The 15237-nt window shown below is 36.5% G+C and overlaps 2 protein-coding genes across 2 annotated transcripts in view; both read left to right on the top strand.

Moving 5' to 3' along the window:
- LOC149053591 (uncharacterized) overlaps window positions 1–7870 on the top strand; it is a 35329-nt gene extending 27459 nt beyond the window's left edge. The window contains exons 2-7 of the mRNA XM_089183354.1: window positions 4094–4169; window positions 4433–4504; window positions 5937–6008; window positions 6700–6771; window positions 7012–7083; window positions 7795–7870. Of these exons, the coding sequence (XP_089039480.1) occupies window positions 4094–4169; window positions 4433–4504; window positions 5937–6008; window positions 6700–6771; window positions 7012–7083; window positions 7795–7870 (440 nt within the window). The remainder of the gene's footprint in view (window positions 1–4093; window positions 4170–4432; window positions 4505–5936; window positions 6009–6699; window positions 6772–7011; window positions 7084–7794) is intronic.
- Window positions 7871–8701: 831 nt separating this feature from the next.
- On the top strand, window positions 8702–15237 carry LOC149053592 (G protein-coupled receptor GRL101-like). Its single transcript, XM_089183364.1, has 13 exons — window positions 8702–8769; window positions 9382–9453; window positions 9939–10010; window positions 10167–11163; window positions 11422–11503; window positions 12120–12182; window positions 12318–12398; window positions 12633–12713; window positions 12950–13030; window positions 13540–13584; window positions 13990–14040; window positions 14437–14493; window positions 15206–15237. Exons 1-13 carry the CDS (start codon window positions 8702–8704, stop codon window positions 15235–15237), a joined length of 1782 nt encoding a protein of 593 aa, XP_089039490.1.

Genomic DNA, 15237 nt, shown 5'->3' on the forward strand with positions numbered 1-15237 from the left:
CTAAAACCTTCTAAAACCTTAAAACCTTCTACGTCACAAAAAAATATATGTTGCAGAAGCAGGTGTGGATTTATCAACAGAAGAAGAGCATCCTTAATATGGCTACAAAGTTCGTAGCACCTTTTGCCTTAAGCCGGCGACACACTTTGGGATTTTATGCGCCAATTGCAGCCAATTTGATCGCCACATATAGCTGCTGACACACTTGGCGATTTTTTTTGCCGATCGCGACAATGTGGCATTTCATCCCAGGTTCCATAGGGTGACGTTTAAAAATTGCGCGAACCAATATAAACAAACAGAATGCATGGTGACAGCGAAGCGAAAAAATTGTTGGCTGCTGCCATAATTTTGCACCCAAAGCGCTTCAGGAAGCGTTCTTAAAAGTGGGACAATGGGAAAGTATGGTCAAAGACATGGATTTATTATATTGAAACGCAGAGTCTTTCTTGAGACGATTACCGTAGTCGCTCAACGTTACATCAAACAAGCATGGCTTTTCTGACCACAGTGTGGTCAAATTTACCTCTTTTCCTTCGGTTCAGAAACAATTTTCGATGCCTTTCTCCATTTTGAAAAATCATGTGATAATATCGCCCAACTTGATTGGTTAGTTTTACTGCCGACTTCCAGAGTAAAAAGGCGAGAAAATCGCGGGAACGGGCAGACTCAGCGAATGCCGGCGAATTTAATCGCCGATATCTGACATGCCAGATATCGGCGATTTTATACCCCGATCGCGGGGATTGGCGAATATCGCAATCGCCACACCGAGCACAATTGGCGATTTTCGCCGATCACCGTGATCGGCGTATAAAATCGCCAGGTGTGTCACCGGCTTTAGCGCTTCTTTATGTCATCGCCTCCTCGGTGGTTAACTCCCTGGCGAAAAAGTTTGTTTTTTTGGTGTAAAACCAGCATCAGCTTTGTTTGCAAAGGAATAAGAATGGTAGCCCTAAACGCTCAAAAGGCACGAGTAATGAAGCATGTGCAGTCATTTTGTCGGTGTGTCTTACGTGCATTATTTCAAATAAAACTGTTGAGACATTTTGTGTTATTATTTTAAATTATCCCACTCTTTAAGTAACATAAGCACAAAAAGTTTGTTAGCGGGTATGTTCCAGGACCTCAGGTAGAACATGAGAAAATATATGTTCTCTTGTATTTTTTGCCCATAACTATGAAACGTTACCTCAACAAAATAACGAAGGTGGGCCAAGGGTTAAGAGTCAAAAAACGTCACTCAAAAATGGCCACTCGAAATCAGAAAGAAAACATCTCTAAAAGGATGCTAACTCAGCTTTTATATACGCATGGTGATGCTCAAAGAACCCATTCTAAAATCAATAAAAACATAAGTAAACATTATAAGTACGTTCGAGACTAATACGTAGTGACAATTACTAACTTATCGCTGGCGGTTAAGAGATTCCGCCACTGAGAAGAAGGGAAAACAAAGGGAGATCCGATCGGTACGGCCCTTTGTGCTCTTAGCATCCAGCCTCTATCCACGAGTCTACAGATGAGGTCCACAGCAAAGCAGTGCTGGTTCGCCAATGATGCGGGTGGGGCAGGCTCCACTACAGAAATCAAGAGATGGCGGAACATGTTGAGTACCCTGGGTCCAGATTTTGGCTATTTCTTAAACGCCAAGAAGTGCTGGACTGTCGCAAAGCGGGACAAGAAAGAAAGTGTGAAAGAAATATCTAAGGACACAGGCATTAATATGACAATGGAAGGGAAGAACCATTAAAGAGCGGCGATCGGCTCACGAGAGGAATTCGTCAATGAGAAGGTGTCTCGTTTGGTCAGTGAAATAGTTCAATTCGTAGAGTTTCCTCAGATATAACGAAAGGCATGCCACGCCTTTCACCTTCGGCTTGAAACATCGCTGGACTTACTTTCTAAGAACACTGCCCGACATCCAGGATCTATTAGAGCCACTGGAGAATGCAATATTTCTAGTATTTATTCACACTTTTGCTTCCCAGTGCCCTAATATGGTGAAATGACTTAATTTTGGGGTACAAAACGAGCGTATCTTCAAACCTCATTAAGCCTCTTATGTGATGCTGTTCAAATGTTTTTGCGACACGTAGGATTATATCAAAACAGATATGACCGGACAGTACTTAAGAAAGTTTTATCAACACCTAAAACAAAACAATTGTTATTGAAACAGATATTTCGATACAAATAACCGTGCTGCGATATGTCGGCGTTCGGTCGATTAATGAGATGACAAACATTTGGCTTTGGGTGACTGACAAAGATTTCTCCATTTCTCTTTTCTAGAACAGTCCGCCGCGACTGACAACAGTCCTTCGTCACTCGTAACATACATTATTCAATCTTTCTCTGAGGCATAATTTTTCCGCTTCCATTAATATGCTTAAAATGTTGGTTTCTAACCTTGAACACCACTCTCTTCACGGGCTTCCTCACGTGACATCACGTGGATAAAGATTGTTAACTGTAATTATCTAAGAAAAGTTTATAAGAGTCTCAGTGGAAAACAATTTGAAATTTTTAACAATTTAAAATTAGTTTGAACATGGCGTTATCACTTGTGCTGAAGACACTGTGTATGTAAACTTAAACAAAACTATCCAGATAATTTGTGTCGCGGTATATTACCCTCCCCTCCATGCAGTCGATGTCGCCTGGTTCATGATGAAGACTATTCTGAAATACAAGCCTTACGTATTGCATCGCTGGGCAATGAAAGGAGGGAGAAAAGGTATATGTAAGGCATTCAGTTGTTTCTCGTGCTTAAAAAAAAAAAGGGGGTCTCAATTGGTTTTGAGCCAGATTTTAATTCGTAACGCTACCCTAGGTCTCCTTATCTATTTCTGAAAAGAAGACATCGGTTCTTGGACATGTGATTTTGTTAGAAGATAAGAAAATTAAGAAAAATACGACATTTTCAACACCCGACACCCTCTTTCTATTACTTTTGGTAGGTTGCTGGAAAGCAACGAGTTGAGGAAATTACCATCAGGCATTTTCAGTAGCAACACCGAGCTTGAATATTTGTAAGTTTGGACTCTGTTTTATTTTTGTCTAAGGAACGCGTCAAATCCATCGCGCATTAGTGAAAAAAAACCAGCAGATACGAGCGGCGTTGTCTTGGCTCCAAATAAATATCAGCTACAAAGTAGGAATGTTTAATTTTCGTAAACATGTTATTTATTTCCTCTGCAAGTAAAATGGGGTATGGGTGTGGGTCAAGTGCATCCTCAGACACCACCCTCCTACCCCCGTGTTACGTCCCTGTTCTCACTTCTGCTGAACACTACTTTACGAATCTTTAAATTTTTTGGATCTTTTAATCTTGCTCGTTCTGCAAATTATCAAAGAAAACTTATGACATCTATTTTAAAGTTAGTATGTTCTGAAGTTAGTGCTCTGAACGAAAATTCCTTTCTATCTCTGGGTTTTTTTCATTTTAATTTAATTTAATTTTTTTTACACAATCTCCTTGTCAAATACTACATTTCTAAGTTTCGCTTTTTACAAGTTTTCTAATGGTAAGCTTCCTCGGTCAAAAAAGTGGCATAGCTCATTTTAAAGAAAACCAAGTAGACCAGAGAAAGAAATCTATTCAATGAAGCATCATTACACAGCGTCGATCTCTAAACTCCATGCAACAAATCGAAACAGGGTCAGGTCAATGTTCAGTGGAACACTCCTTAATTTACCTATTTCTTTATCTTTGTGATATGAGAGTCATAAGTACTTGCTAGTGACACTTATGGTGTTTAACTTGCACAAGAAGAGACGTCAAAATATAAATAGTTTAGAATATTTAAAGTCCAATTTCATTGAAAGGAACGACTTCCTTCGTATAATCTGAGAAATACTGGGATCATAATTGCACTTCTCCACACAGAATTTTTGAAGTGAAGCTCTAGTTACGGCAATGCAGTGTTGTGAAATAGCTTGCGTCGCCACTTGCGTCAAGCGTCATCGCTGACAGAATTTAAACTTTAATAAACCGTCCAAATTTTCCAGTCAGTTCTCCTTTCATTATATCTGTAGCACGGCATCCATGCAAATCTGTATTATTACTTGCTATATTTTAATCTTTTAGAAGTACAGAAGGTAGAAGTACGACGTTTTTACTTTGTAGACTCCGTGTCAGTGTCAATATTTATAATCATAATCTTGTAATTCCATGAGGATTGACCGTGAGTAAACGTAAAGGTCTTTCACGTAAATTAAGTGACACATTCTGACATGTAAAGGAGGCAATTTATGTTGAGAGCGTTTTATCGGATAACCATTTATTTTTTTTTATTCTTTATATCAGTATGACAAATGTCTTATGCATATCGATGTTTTACCTGACAATGCCAAACTGACGGCTTAAACAAGGCCACTATTAACAAGTTCAAGTTGCATTTCTAATTTTTTTTTTTTTATCTTTCAGGTTCTTGTCTGATAACCCGTTGAGGAGTTTGCCATCTGACATTTTCGCTATAAATACTAAATTTATTTGGCTGTAAGTTAATTTTTCCTCTATTAAGGGACATCAAACAATATTTGTCTTTGTATTTTAAAACACGCCAACTCACTCTTATGTGAAATGTCTGGGTACCACTTTTAGTTTGAAAAACAAGAATATTTCACTCTGATATTATAATTATACGCTGAGACTAACAGATCATATGACGACATTCTCAGGTTAATTAAGTAATTCTACAGGTTCCTATTTATTTGGAAAAAAGACAAATTAAAACTGTTTAAGAGACGGGAATTTTGAAAGCTCGCAGTCACGTATTCAACTTAGTGTCCGCCATTTTGACACGCGAGTGTTCAGAAGCAATTAAACTTACCTAACTGCTTTGGGGGATTACTTTTGTTAGTAAATTCATCTGCTTCTTGAAGAAATTGTTTCCAAAGCATTCAAAAGCCTAAATTTTGATAGACGCCATAAGTATACACATCATGATATGATAGAGGATTTATCAAGCTAAATTTAATTTCAAAATTGAATGGTATATCCACAATGAAACTTTTTTCTATGCATTTGTTACAAAACATAGTACTTTTTTCTATGCATAAGTATTCTAAGCATAATGAGCCCGAAGATAAATTCAGGCTTCAACAAGATTCAAACCCGTGCCTCCCCAAATTTAGTGGGGTACCTCAACCAACTGAGCTAAAACGCCACTCGTTGAGATCAAAACACCTTTTGGAGGGTTCTTCTTTCCCGTAGAGGAATATTATCATATTTTTTGATGAAATAAATTTTGCGGATGAAAATCAAGCAAAGCAATGATCCCTGCAGGTAAGGTGCAATTGCAAAACCGCTTCTGCGAAGATCAGTTTTGTACTTGATTTTCATCTGCAGGTCAAAATGAAACTTATTTCTTAAGAAAATAGGATCAAAATACAAGACAAGATATCGCAAGAACTTTCGGAATCATGTGAGGAGGAAAATACGATGGTGTATTCGAGAATCAGAAAGATAACCTTTCTATATGTTTTCGGAGCAACAGATTCGGAAAGGAAACGGGGAACCACAAATTATCGTAAAATTAACCGCCAAAAAAAAAAAGAAAGCCTGCTTCAGTTCATCTATCATGGGAAAAGGCCCGAAAGGTGGCCTTAGACCGATGTAGCTGGAGGATTGTTTCGAGGCCTTATGAGTAGCTTGTTTCTCCGTCAAAGGGTATATAACTGAGTTAGGATAAGCACGACAGACAAAACCTTGCTCGTCTTGACAAGTGAGAATATTAAAACACATGTACATGGCTGCACCATTTTGATTTCACGGTAAAATCTCAATAATAATTATTTTGAGTTGTCTACACAATTCTCAGGCTGCATTTCAAAACTGAGTTTATTCCACTAGTCGTCTGGTTTATTACTTTATATGCATCCCAGCTCTGGCCTTTATTTAATGTGCTAAATGTTCGTTGAATTCATAGGTACTTGTCTGAAATACAATTGCACCACCTACCTCCAGGAATCTTTGACAAGAACACACAGCTAAGGATTCTGTAAGTAACCTCATTTTTTTTCTGTCTGATCCGCGCTCCTAGATTCTTAGTGATGCAATGCAAGCGTTTATAAGATTGACAAAATTTGCAAATATTTCATTCATAATATGTATCTGTTTAAGTACAAAATAAGTTCACCTTTAATTAACACTACTAGTCAACTTTCGCACCTGCAGAATAAGAACTCTAATCTCAGACCAGCTGCACAACAGTCCTACAGGCCTCCAGCTGCTTTTTGTTGTTGTCGTTGTTTTATTAAATTTATCAGATTATTCGTCTCGCTTTGTAAATCAAGAATTAATATGAAAAATCATGAAGATCACATATCGACTGTTGCATTCTGGATCTTTGTCCAGGACTGGCCGTTTATGAGATTCTGTCCTCTGTATAAAAGGCATCAAGAAGTGCCTTCATTAAATAAAAAGATCATTCCAATTTCCATCATAAACAAATTTCCATATCTATGTCAAATTTAATTATAATCTTATGTTGTTAAATGAGTTAACGGTGAAGTTAGCACAAACAACTCTTCGCTCAATGACAGTGATGCCGACTTTTGCTCACAAGTCAAAGCAACCGTAACTGTCTTCGACAACAGCCCTGAAAGGTTTCAGTAGTACCCCTATCTAAGCAGATAAACTTCTGGTGGATCTTTAAACTAATTGTCAGTTTTATATGGTAAATAACGCAGACGCCTGAATGACAACGACATGAAAGGGTTGAATGGAAGTGCCTTCAAAAACTTGACAATGTTAGAGGAACTGTAAGTTATTGTATCAATACTGTTGTAGAAAGAAAACTGTTTTTGTAACGCAGCAGCATTCCCCTCTCTTATCGCCTTGTCTATTCCTTTTTTTCAAATTAACTTTTTTCCTTTCTCTTTTTTTCTCTTTTCTTCCCTTCCACTCAGTGGTCAAAAGACGATTCGGTAAATAACTGTTTTAATGAAACTAAACATATTTTACATACAGGTCACATATATATTTTTTTAATTTCAACACAGATGGTTGCAAGACAACAACTTCACGGAATTGCCTCCTAATTTATTCCAAGATCTAAAAAGCTTGAAAGAACTGTAAGTTATTTTATCCAAGCTTTCCCCTGTTTTAAGTCAATGACTACATAAAGTGTTCCAACACTTAGTAAAATTTTCCTTTCTTTTGTTAAATGACTGCTAGTGTATTTTAACACAGATTCTGGTAGTATCATACTTTTCGTCCCTTTCTCTAATTAGAGCATATAGAAAGAAAATCTTTTCCAGTTGCAGATTATAAAATCTTTCCATCTGCACTTATAACACGTTTTAAAATTGAACCATCTAGAATTTTGTGTTTGTTGCTGAACTAACATTTCAGTGACAACGATCATACATACAACAATGAAATTCACGCATGTTATGAATATCAGAGTTGTTATTATGGGTTATCTTTTTCTGTTTTGAACCATGTTGGCATATTTTCTTAGATCACGAGCTTAATGATTTCATTATTGATCCAAGAGGCAGCCATTGCCAGTGTTGGGGAAAAGAGTTCAGTATGCACACAGATTTCAAGTTTTCAGCGGCCTTCAATTGCTTTTTGTCATAAACATTGACCAAACTAAATGAATGAAGTGACTCTTGAATATTCTCTGTACTGTTAGACAAAACATTGCATGTGTATCACTACGTACTTCTCTTTGTTCTTTGGTTGTTTCTGATGACCAGAATCTTTATGTATTTTTACCTATAAATTTCAGTTTGCAGACTTAATGAAAATGCATTTTCTTGTTTCGTCATTCCTATCAGCTATCTGTCAAATAACAAGTTGAAGAGTCTACCAGACGGACTTTTTAACAGCCTTTCCAAGCTGACATATTTGTAAGTGAGTTAGTTATTTAACCAAGGAGATAATAATTGGACAGAAACAAATGATCATTCTTAAAATATTTTTTTAAAAGCACAGCCATCATAGTTGAAACATCATGAAGTTTTCCAGCTCGTATCTGCAAATTTTAATTGAAGTAGACGATGCTATCTTATGTATTTCTTGTGCTTCGGTTAGTAATGTTAAGTTACTTTGATGTGTAAGAATTTAATAGCTTCTGATTAAATAGCAACCTTAACAATTCCCAGATTTTAGTTGGTAGCTCTAACATAAGCGAAATTTAAGTAACTGTGTAAAAATTGTTTTCAGGGATATATCAAACAATGAACTTGAAAATCTGCCAGCGTATGCTTTCAAAAACATAAGAGCGGTAAAATTTCTGTAAGTAAGATTGATATCGTCCCAAAATATTAATAATTGTTTTAAAAGATTTTCTTGAAAATAACAGCACTTGGTGACTATAAAAGCTTCTCAGTGATTGACAACTTACATTGTAAATTACTTCTGGAAGGCAAAGGTTGCTTTGTTTCCTTTTTATCCGAGTTGACAATATCTAAGAATTTGTTGTATTGCCACATCAAACTACCCTGGCACTAATTTTGTAATTTGTAATAGAGAATGAACTTGAGAGTTTCGCGCTTAATCTTGAGATCACTATAGATAAGTCTAATGTGTTCTTTGATCATTACGATATAAAGACTGGGAGCTATTTTACTGGAAAACGTTGCCATTCCCTGCCTTAACCGCAAATCTTACAAAAAAAAAGTAGAGCTAAAGATACCACTACACATTTCATTCTAAACTGCACATAATGCTTTCTTCAGGAAAATGGAGTACAACAAAATTAAGAAGCTTCATGAAGATCAGTTCCAGGGCTTGGTGGAGCTATTAGATCTGTAAGTGCATTTAGAGTTTAAACCATTTTCCATAATGACCTGAATCTCAAACCGTATACAGTAATATTTTTTTACTGTTAACTCCGTCATTGCTCAAATAAAATTTGCCTTACCCAATCATATTATGTTACTGCACTTCAATATTTATTTCCTTATCCGTATCCTTTGTTTAAGATATCTCTCGGAGAACAAAATCGAGGCTCTGCCTGATAAAATTTTCAAGGGCGTTAAAAAGCTCAGATCTCTGTGAGTACAGTTAATCACATACAAAACATTCCAGAATATTTGAAGTGATAGAATGAATACGATATCAGCGTTCAAAATCTGAGATTTTTGTCTACAAATTTACCACGATGTAGAACAGGGGTGGTGCCAGTTATCTTCCTCAACAAAGCAATGTTTTTTTTTAATTTATATTGCACTAAAAATGTGCCTTTATATAACATACTTTTCGTGCACCTATGTGGATATTATGAAAAAGCGGAAACAAACATTGTAGAGATCTATGAAGTCTTAACTGGAATTCCATGAGAATTTATTAGAATGAGGAATGTGACTGCTGCAAGTCCCCGTTTTGGTGTTAGTTGTAAATAGTTACGTTCTTCGTTTCAGGAATATCTTCGGCAATAGGATACAAAACGTTACCAGCATGACTTTTAACTATGCCCACGAATTGCGAATGTTGTAAGTTTACTGCAAATGACAGATGTTTATCTAGGCAACTAAACTTAGTTGCATATATTGAAATCAGATAACATTCTTTTGATTTCGTCTTCTCAAAGAAAAGATTCGTGCAAAGTAATTTTGGAAAATAACATAAATATACTAAAGGAATTTTTTCCCTGGAAGAGTCCGGAAAGATGTGCATCGAACGACCTCAACCGAATGGGCTGCCACGTCCATTAAATCAGTAGCGATCAAAAATTTCCAAGAAAGCAAGACGAGACTTATCTTAGGCTAAATGACTACTTTTGAAAGAATCTTTGAGAAAACATCAAGCTAGGGTCCGTACTGAAGATCCTTAGCTAGGTTCCTGATTTTGTCTTTTTGGACAGTCAATTTGAACATTAACATTAACTTAATGAATCTTATTATTGAAATTCACTTTTTTAGGTTATTTATGATATAAACCAACTTAAAATTCACATTATGATTATTTTAAATCACAGGTTCATGCATTACAACCTGATGGCCGAGCTCCCCAAAGGCTTTTTCAAGCATTTGACGCACATCATCAGAGTGTAAGATTCCATGACGATCCTTTCCTTCACTCATCCCTTCAAACAATTCTTTTAATAATAGTCTATGTTATTCATCAATTAATGATTATTAAGGGATTTCAATGATGCAATAATAGTGTTATTTCTTAATTTTTTTCTTTTTTTTTCGAATTCCAGAACTTTGGACACCAACCTGATGTGCTGCCATCTCGATCTTTTCAGGCAGGATGCTGATTGCGAATACTCCTTCAATGACAATTTCGCAAGCTGCCGCTCCATGTTCCGCCACCATGCTCCAAGGAGAACTCTTTGGATTGTCGGTCTTCTCTCGTTGCTAGGGTCTTTATTCGTAATTGGGTGGCAGTATTTCTACCCTGATAACAATGTGGTACAGTCTATCATGTTGGTGAATCTGGGTGTATCTGACGGCATCATGGGAATATACCTTATCATTATTGGCATAAAAGACCTGCAATGGTCAGGGGAATACTACCTGCATGACTATGAGTGGCGCACCGGTTGGTTTTGCCATTTCAATGGTGCCATGTCTGTCTTTTCAAGTGAAGTGTCAGTGATGATGATTTCTCTGATCGCATTGGACAGACTCAAGAACATCGTGTTTCCTTACACCTTTGCAAAAATTACCCCAAGGCAGATCCGTATAATGTGCGTGGTTATCTGGCTGGTGGGAGGCGTTATGGCATTCCTTCCCTTGACCGGAATGCACTATTTCAGTGAGAGGTATTACGGCAATAATGTAGTGTGCCTGCCCCTGCAGCTTTCCCCTGAATTACAAGAAGGCTGGGAATACTCCACTTCCATCTTTATCGTTTTGAATTTTTCCCTATTCATCTTCATCATGGTTGCTTATATTGCCATCTTGTGGAAATCATGGTCGTCAAGCAGACAGCTTGGTGCACATGGAACTGTTCGTGAAATACGAGCAAGAGCACAAAGTGCTCAGGCCAAAAGAGAAAGAGCACTTGCCAAAAGAGTCTTCTTCATTATTCTAACCGATCTCTTGTGTTGGATGCCAATCATTGCTATCGGCATCCGTTCCCACGTCGAGAAAACATTTGATCCACCTGGTGATCTGGCAGTGTGGATTGCAGTGTTCGCTCTGCCGATAAATTCAGCCATCAACCCATTGCTGTATACGCTTTCTACTCCACAGGTAACATGTTTCTCTTTTTTGTTACTTTGGAATAGCACCTACCGTTATGTTCAAATTTGGTTTCGTGTCAGAGCAGGCTGGCAACTCAATTTTGTAATTGTAACGATTGACATACAAAACAAGCATGAAAAAGTAAATGATCGGACAGATTTTTTTAGCTTCTCCGCCTTTGACTTTAGCCATAGAGACCAACGTGACTTCTAAATACGTTACTTGAAAGTCTTAACGTAAACTATTCAATATATTTTGAATGTCTAGGTTCAGCCTGTGTTGAAAGCAAAACTGAGGAAGTTGTGGTCCAATGTTCGATCTATTTTCAGCAGAGGACAAAATCAAGAAGGTACAGTTTTAAGTTCCATTGAAAAATACCACGATAACAATAATTATATTTCAAACCTTGAAATGAAGAAACTTTAACTTTTATCAAATTGAGTATGAGCAACCCAGTTTTCTTTAAGTAACTTATGTGATTTTTACTCCAAGGCTTTCGAGGGGGAATAGGATAGAACTGGCATGAAATCGTAGAAAACACATGTATTTTTTTTTCGAAAAAGAAACTGAGCAAATTATTGAAACCACAAATGTACAAATTACAATATGTAAAGTTGTAGCATACGTAAAAGAGAAAGCAAGAGTGATCCTAAATAGAGAGGGCATCAATGTATTAAATCATCAATTTTAATGGTGGAAATCATGCTTTCAGTTCGATTTTTGAAGGCTAGTATCTCTAAAACTAAACTATTAGGGAACATTGAGACAAATGGATGCCATTTGCGATAGATTTTTAAAATAGCATGCCAGTCAAAACTCATTCTGCAAACAATTCTCAAAGTATGAATTGCTTTACTTCTGTCTTAAATCATAAGGTTAAGATTCTGAATTGTAGAATGCTTTTTTTATATAAACCTGACAATGGCCATTAAGTTTTTAATTGGTGTTATTTTCTCATATGAAAGAAGCAGATAATGATCAGCAGGGACAGATTGGAAATGGAGATGAACATGCTAACGTCGAAGAGGGTAAAAATAGAGTGCTTCTTAGTGTAGTCACATACGAAATATCTCCTCCACGCCTTTGTAGGGTTCTCTGTATGATACTTTTCTTTCCTTTCTCTTTTCTATACTTAATTCCTTTTTTCATTTTCTTTCCCGTAGGAGAGCAAATTGAAATGCAGGTATTGGAACACAACGAAATCCCAGAAGTGGAAGCCCCTGAATTACCTGCACCGCAACCAGGTCAGTTAAGAAATATAAGAGTTTTGATGCTAACGATAAAGCTAATTGACTTTGCAATCCAAAACTCTTGGCAGGTATCTATAGTTTAATCAATTAACCTAACAAATATTAGTTCTCTCAAATTGAAATACCTATAGAAACCATAGCATTCCTTTTCTGCTCTGATAATTTCTGTAGGTGCATTTTAAGAAAGGATAGATACTTAATTCCTGCTTTTCATTTTCTTTCCCGTAGGAGAGCAAATTGAAATGCAGGTATTGGAACACAACGAAGTCCCAGAAGTGGAAGCCCCTGAATTGCCTACACCGCAACCAGGTCAGTTAATAAATATAAGAGTTTTGATGCTAACGATAAAGCTGTAATTGACTTTGCAATCCAAAACTCTTGGCAGGTATCTATAGTTTAATCAATTAACCTAGCAAATATTAGTCCTCTCAAATTGAAATACATATAGAAACCATAGCATTCCTTTTCTGCTCTGATAATTTCTGTAGGTGCATTTTAAGAAAGAATTTAAACTTAATTCCTGTTTTTCATTTTCTTTCCCGTAGGAGAGCAAATTGAAATGCAGGTATTGGAATACAACGAAACCCCAGAAGTGGAAGCCCCTGAATTGCCTGCACCGCAACCAGGTCAGTTAATAAATATAAGAGTTTTGATGCTAACGATAAAGCTGTAATTGACTTTGCAATCCAACTCCCTTGGCAGGTATGTATAGTTTAATCAATTAACCTAGCAAATATTAGTCCTCTCAAATTGAAATACCTATAGAAACCATAGCATTCCTTTTCTGCTCTGACAATTTCTCTAGGTGCATTTTGAGAAAGGATAGATTAAGGAATGGTTTCCCATATGACAATAATGCGACGAAATTAGGTTATATTACTTTTGGTTGATAAGTTACCTCCAGACATTCTGGTGATAAATTGCCATATGCACTTTTTAAGACCTCCATTCATGATATCCCCATCCCTTTACATTGGTAACCTGTACAGTGTATTATGGACGGAAGATACCATCGTCTCCCATATGACACGGTTGTAGTTAATAAATGATACATATATATTGACAATGATCTTTCATTGCTTCCAGTTTTCACTTATATTGTATGAAGAAAGATAATTCTTTGCTCTGTTGACAGCAATTGAACAAGCCTGTGAAGGGGATACGAATCCATCTTCCTCAGGTAAAAATTTATTTATGAAAGAAATATAAAAAGAAGGCGTAGACAGGCGCTTGATTTAAGAGAAGTACTTGTACTGCAAAAGTCACAGTTGCCCAATGTGACTTCAACTGCAAATCGCTTTTTACAAACGGTCATAGGAATCGCCAAAATGAAAAAAGGTAATGCGTCTTAACAACTGTATTTGGCAGAGATATTATTTCAGCAACTATTTTCATGCGCCCAAATTAACTTTCAGATTTAAATGTGAGCTTTGTAACTCGGTGTTATTTCATAAATCAATAAATAATTGAATACATCTGAAATTCTGACGTACCTAAAATAAAATTTGTAGAGATATTTATTGCAGAATAACACATGAACCATAAGTATCATGAAACATTTTACTCTACTTGTTCCTTAAAACAGATTATCAGGAGGATTTTGACATCAGACCAGCCACTTCAAAGACTGTGGAAGGTAAACACCTTTTCAATTTTCATTTCATTTTTTTCGGAAATTTCGTAACTCTAAAAAAAACAGCGAATGGTGGCTGGTGCTATCAAGCTGTCGCACTTGGTATACTTGATTGCATGGTTTTGTATGTCACACCAATAAGACTGGGGTTATCATGTTAACGATTAATCACCAATCAAATCACGATTCTAAGTCTGTCACATGAAAAAATTTACGAGAGCAGCTTTTCGGTCTCTATTTCCGGTAAGGTACAGAACCCTTTCTCAGTTACTAAACCTAATGGGTAGATGAATTTAAAAAAGTCTTATTGGAAAGTTTGTTGTCGTCAAAGACTTAAGACTTAGTTGCGTTGTAAATGTAACTAACGTAACTTTTAATAATAAATCTGATTTCACACAGCTGGTAAATCTGAGGAGCAGTTGGAGGTTGAAGAGATTTCGGTGTCCAGTAACAAAGGTAAAGGAGATAATGGGTTTTGATTGGTCACCAACCATAAATGATTTCAACTTCTAAGTACAAACACTGTATACTAACTTTTTTAGTATCAAATAAATCATTTTTTAAAGGAGCTAAAAAAGCTGAAGAAGAAGAGAAGGCGCCTGAGCCTGACATGGTTGTCGCAGAGGAAGGTAACATTTTTTATAAATCAGAAGAGATAAATTCAAATTGGTCCACACATGCTTTATAAGGTGATGCATAATCAGTCCACTCAATTGGCTGAAGATCACTTGAAGTGCTTAGTGGAAAGGTCGTAATTCATATCGGGAGGTGACTTCATTGAGAAAAAACAAAAAAAACGACACCACCTGGGCATTATTATACCTCCTCGTAACGAAGAGCCATTACTTTTTATACAATGCTAAAATCAAACATTTATGAATTTATGAAGCCGTTTAACTAGTTTGTTTGTTTGGGTTTTTTATGGATACAGAAATAATTTTCCCAGATACAGAAAACATAGACGCCTCTTACCCCAGCTCATTGAAAGGACATGGTTACTTTGATGTTGTGTACCTCAGTTTTCAAAACACCTCAACACAGACATGCAAAAATTTAATGAGCTTTGATAAGTGGCAGCCCTCTTTTCTGTGTTTGTGAAAATTATTATTCTATCGCTTAAAAGAAAATGAGCGCATTGTATTTCAATCTCTTTTCGTATTCCATCCAGGGGAAGAAGAGGTGTTTGATACCAGACTTTAG

The sequence above is a fragment of the Pocillopora damicornis genome, chromosome 1 (assembly GCF_964200805.1).
Source record: "Pocillopora damicornis chromosome 1, jaPocDami1.2, whole genome shotgun sequence".
In the NCBI taxonomy this organism is placed as follows: Eukaryota; Metazoa; Cnidaria; class Anthozoa; order Scleractinia; family Pocilloporidae; genus Pocillopora; species Pocillopora damicornis.

Bases quoted from the DNA above. Each gene is read 5' to 3' on its own strand.
- LOC149053592 (XM_089183364.1), top strand. From the start codon at position 8,702: ATGGAGTACAACAAAATTAAGAAGCTTCATGAAGATCAGTTCCAGGGC. The intron at 8,770-9,381 runs GTAAGTGCATTT...TCTTCGTTTCAG, and splicing joins TTGGTGGAGCTATTAGATCT to GAATATCTTCGGCAATAGGA. The intron at 12,183-12,317 runs GTAAAAATAGAG...TCTTTCCCGTAG, and splicing joins ACATGCTAACGTCGAAGAGG to GAGAGCAAATTGAAATGCAG.